The sequence below is a fragment of the Quercus lobata genome, chromosome 9, assembly GCF_001633185.2.
Source record: "Quercus lobata isolate SW786 chromosome 9, ValleyOak3.0 Primary Assembly, whole genome shotgun sequence".
Classification (NCBI taxonomy): domain Eukaryota; kingdom Viridiplantae; phylum Streptophyta; class Magnoliopsida; order Fagales; family Fagaceae; genus Quercus; species Quercus lobata.
In genome coordinates, this window is record NC_044912.1 from 48,999,591 (window position 1) to 49,004,557 (window position 4,967).

The 4,967-nt window shown below is 37.1% G+C and overlaps 1 protein-coding gene across 2 annotated transcripts; it reads left to right on the forward strand.

Annotated features, from left to right (window-relative positions):
* Nucleotides 1–1,209: 1,209 nt before the first annotated feature.
* Nucleotides 1,210–4,681, forward strand: LOC115959829 (disease resistance protein RGA2-like). Of its 2 annotated transcripts, XM_031078430.1 has the most exons (3): nt 1,210–2,208; nt 2,924–3,266; nt 3,387–4,681. In XM_031078430.1, exons 2-3 carry the CDS (start codon nt 2,943–2,945, stop codon nt 3,474–3,476), a joined length of 414 nt encoding a protein of 137 aa, XP_030934290.1. In that variant the 5' UTR covers nt 1,210–2,208; nt 2,924–2,942; the 3' UTR covers nt 3,477–4,681. The 2 variants fall into 2 exon arrangements, with proteins under 2 accessions (XP_030934290.1, XP_030934291.1); XM_031078431.1 differs by having other exon boundaries at nt 1,210–3,266; nt 3,392–4,681.
* The last annotated feature ends 286 nt before the right edge of the window (nt 4,682–4,967 follow it).

A 4,967-nucleotide genomic window follows, 5' to 3' on the forward strand; every position in this document is an offset into this window, starting at 1 on the left:
CTAAAATGAATTCAAATGGTATGCATAAAAATTCGGATTTTTTAAACACCTAGGTGTTTGTTATATGATTAATCGCACAGACAGAAGGATTTGAGCACATAAGGATGAATGCATTTCTTGGCACTTTCTGTTTGGGAGACATTAGTTGGCCAGTCAAAGGCTAGAAAGCACTGACGCGACTACAGGGTCGCTGTACCAGAGTTCGATGCGGCCCGACGCACGGTGCAGTGGGCGACGCCACTGCCCGTGTGTCGATGCCGCGTCAAAATTATTTTTTTTCGTTTCTGGATTCGTGCCGACTCGAGTCGATTCAACTTCAACGCGCGCTAACTTGAGCCGGTTTGGTCCAAATCGGATCATATCAGCCGAATATTGGTGTATTTTAGTCGAAAAAATGAAATCAGCTGGCCAAAAAAAAAAACACTTAAACTAAAAATACTGATGGATATTGATACAAGATAGTCATTGTCGCCATCACAATTTCACCAGCCTTAACCCCTTTCTTCTTCTTCTTCTTCTTCTTCATTGCTTCTCCGTCTTCTTCTTCCTTTTTTTTTTTCGCTAGAGCCCCAGCCTTCTATTCTGTTTATTTTTTTGATAAGTTTTGTTAAATGCCTTTGTTAACAACTTAAAAGGCTTTATTTTGTTTTTTGTGCCCACCTGACCAAACACGTGAGCCACTAAGCCACATCTTCCTTCTTCTTCTTTTTTTCTTTTTTTCTTTTTTTAGGAAGCTACAACTATTTTAATACCTGCCACATATATCTTTTATTTTGTTTTTGGGCTAATCAAATACGTGAGCCACTAAGCCACGTTTTTTTATTATTATTTATTTATGGGAAGTCTCATCTATTTTAATACTTCTATCAATAATTCAAGTGTCAAAAACTTTTGTGTACTTATTACTATCTATTTATTATTATTATTATTATTATTATTTGAGTTTTTTATTATTATTATATAAAAAAGCATGCTTAGCAATATATAAAATATATAAATAAAAATATTTTTAATAATTTTTTAATCGCCATACCCGCATCTTATTTTTTCAAAAATTGCGAAGTCCTGCACCCAAATCTAAAAACACACCCATGTTTCGTAGGTTAAAGGTAGAAAAGGCACTTATGAGGATCACATAGATGGAAAATCAACTGAATATGCATTGTAATAATTAAGGTCATCTGATAAAGTTATCCAATAAGGATTTCGTTAAGTTTCATAAAGAGTGCACACATGTAGCCATGTCACTAACGTCAATCTGTTTATCCACAGATGAGAGTTAACATGGGCTAAATTAATTCAACTATGGCATCACGCTAGACTTCAACAAACCACTTGTAGGCTGTAGCTATGGTGTGTTCATGTGGGAGACATTAGTCATTAGTGTTAGGATTTAGAAGTTTAGCAAAATATGCGTGACACTGTAATTTGTAACAGAGTTATGTCTTGGTCCAAAAAACAATCAACCTTGGAGTTAGAGCTGCAATTGATCTCAGAAGAATCTTGCTCGAGCAAGAGATATTCCTGCTGAAGCAAGAGAATCAAAAACTGTTTTTTTAATTACTACAGCATGTTGAAGAAGCCTGGGATTATGCTTTCAACACTAAGGGGTGTTTGATAAACGGGCCTAAAGTTTCTAAAGCCGAAACGAAATCTTTTAAGGCCATATGCTTGTTGAGCTCTGAATCCAAAAGGGAGTATATTAAAATCTGTTGAGCCATTTTGGTGAAGAAAATATAGTCAGTAAGCCTTAGTGCAGCTGGCCATTCCAAATGGGTAGAGCTTTGTTTCTTTATCTCTCTAGAGGCAAGGATTGGGTTTAATCCTCCTGAGCCATATTATTCGATAGCAGAGATTAGAGAGAGTTTAAGCTCCCATGCTTTTCTGTCAAAGGCAAGCAACTAGAGAGAATGGTGTGCTAAGCTCCTGTGCCGAAAGAAAACATCAGTGAGAGCATTTTTGCTTGGCTTAAAAGAACCCATACCAGGTGCTTGATAAAATACCCCTTTTACTATCCCACTCTTCTTTCAATCTCCAAAGAGAATGTTTGTGAGTTTCAAACCACAAAGCCAAATCTTCATTGAAATTTACTGCAGTGCCGGAGGTTCTGTCTTGGAGAAAATCACTATACAAGGATTCTAGAGGTTCTGGAACTACCAAGGTTGGAATGCAAGCGATGCATTTGCAGAGGTTCCATAGAGTTTATAGGTTAGTAAAGGTTTTGTAAGTCGCTGACTATTGTAACTATTTCTTTAATAGTGATTTTTTTTAAGGGAATATCTTTGTCCCTGTAGTTGTTTTTCCTTAAAGAGGTTCTCAAGTTTTTGATTTCGTGACCATTCTCTGTGTCACAAACTATCTTGTTAATTGTATAGGGGTTCAAACAATACTTTTCAAAAAGTAAATGAGTGTAATCACATGGCGTGGTGACCCTCATGTACTTTATGATTCCCATAAAATGACGGTTTACGGATGATTGCATTGTTTGGGGGAGAGTTGTGAGTCTTGTGACCTTTGAGAGAAACACAACCCTTTGCAGGTATGAGTATTGTTGATTCACGGAAGGGTGCAAACACTTCCATGAATAAGAGGGATCTCAGGATATTTGAGTTTCTAATTCATTTTAACTTTCTACCACGTGATCACCATACTTGTCTAAGACCAACAATAAGAACTCTTTGATGACAATCAAACTTCTTAAAACATGATGAATGGCTCTTTAACCTTTTCAGATCTCAAATCTGTCACACCAAACCATCCAAAGTCAATGATGGTATCTACCATTGGACAACTTAATCTATATGATCTCAATGCTTAAAATTTTATTGTGTACACAACACAAATGTTATTGTTAATGTTGTTTAGGAGAGAAAGTTGTAAAATATAAATCAAGTTGCTTAGTAGCTAACATTACCTCCTCGAGAAATAGTTGAAGGATTACCATGTCAAAGGGTACAGTGTCAGCAGAATCATTTCTGTTCAACATGGCAGCAAAAGTTCTGGTGAAGATCAGTTCCCCTATCTTTCAAGAAGTCATGTCAACGTGGGGTGTTGAAGGCGATTTGGAAAAGCTTGAGGACACCTTGTCCACAGTCAAAGCCATGCTGTTGGATGCAGAGGAACGGCAGGGACATAATCAGGAGCAGACTGTCTGGCTTGGGAAACTGAAAAACACTTTTTATGATGCAGAAGATGTGCTGGATGAATTCAAGTGTGAAGCATTGAGGAGACAAATGATGAAAACATATGGGAACAGCACCAGAAAGGTACGTTGCTTTCTTTCTAGCTCTAATCCACTTGTATTCCGCTTTAAGATGGGTCATAAAATCAAAGAAGTGAGTCTCTAATAGTTGAACTAATAATGCTAAATTTCATGCTTCGGAAAGACTAGGAAACCGGCATGTCATGCATGGGAGGAGGGTGATGAGCTATTCCTTTGTGCAGACTTCAGATGTCATCGGAATAGACAGGGATAAAGAAATAATAGTTAAACTTATAATGCATCCTTGTGATGGTGATCAAAAGGTCTGTGTTATTCCTATAGCTGGATTGCAGGTCTTGGGAAGACTACACTTGCTAAATTGGTGTTCAACAATGAAGAAGTGGTCAGCCATTTTCACTTGAGAATATGGGTAAGTGTATCTGATGACTTTGACATAAAAAAATTGTTGGTCAAATTAATCAAATCTATAACTAATGAAAATTGTAGTGATTTGGACGTAGAGCAATTGCAAATGCGCCTTTGAGGTCATTTGCACAACAGAAAATTCTTACTTTTCTTGGATGATGTGTAGAATGAGAATCAGGGAAAATGGATTAAGTTGAGGAATTTTTTGATGGAGGGTACCAAATGGAAGTAAGATCCTCGTGACAACATGCAGCCTAATAGTTGCATCCATTATACGTACCATTTCCTTCTACAACTTAGAAGTACTTCTACATAAAGAGTGTCCATCTTTATTTATAAAATGGGCTTCTGGTGAAGGAGAAGCAAGATAACATGCAAAACTCATTGAAGTTGGGGATGAGATGGTGAAGAAATGCAAAGGAGTTCTAGCAGTGAAGACATAGGGAGCTTACTATATTCAAAGCTCAATGAACGTGATTGGCTATTTGTAAAGGGTAATGAAATGTGGAAACTGGCACAAAAAGAAAGGGATATTTTGCCTACCTTACAATTGAGTTATAATCAAATGCCATCTTAAAACAATGTTTTGCTTATTGTTCACTTTTTTCAAAAGATTGTGAGCACAAAATTTTTGAATTAATTGAACTTTGGATGGCACATGGACTGCTTCAATCACCGGATGAAAACCTAGAGTTCAAAGATATCAGAAACCAATATATAGATAAGCTCTATTCAAGATCTTTCTTTGAAGATTATATGGATTGTGGCCATGTGTGGAGATTCAAAATACATGATCTTGTCGCATACCATGAAACACCTAACGCTCTAGAGGTTCAATTTATGAGTAATTGTGAAAAACTTGATCTAACTGAAAGGGAAGACAATCAATAAGAATTCCGGACGAGCCTTCAAACACTGATGCACCATCAATTACCACAGTTGGTGGCTTTGCCCCATTGGAGTCAACGGTCTGCAACAACTTTACAAGAAATGGCAATTGCGGAATGTCCCAACTTGACTGCATTGCCAGATTGGCTGCCAAATTTTGTATCACTCGGTAAACTTGGAATTGTCAGTTGCCACAAGCTGTTGTCTCTGCCAATGGGAAGCCTCACAGCTCTGAGATCATTTGGAGTTGTTAGAGAGGATTGGCTCAACATTGCTCATGCCTCAATATTTGTATTGATGGCAAAAGATTAATAAGCTGGTCGCAAGATATGGACTAATCTCTTCCCCACAATTCTATTATCTTTTTCTTCTTCAAAAGTTTTAGCACTTACAAAATACTGGAGGTAATGTGCAAAACAGCAATGCAAAAGAATTGTATATAGTTAGTTAG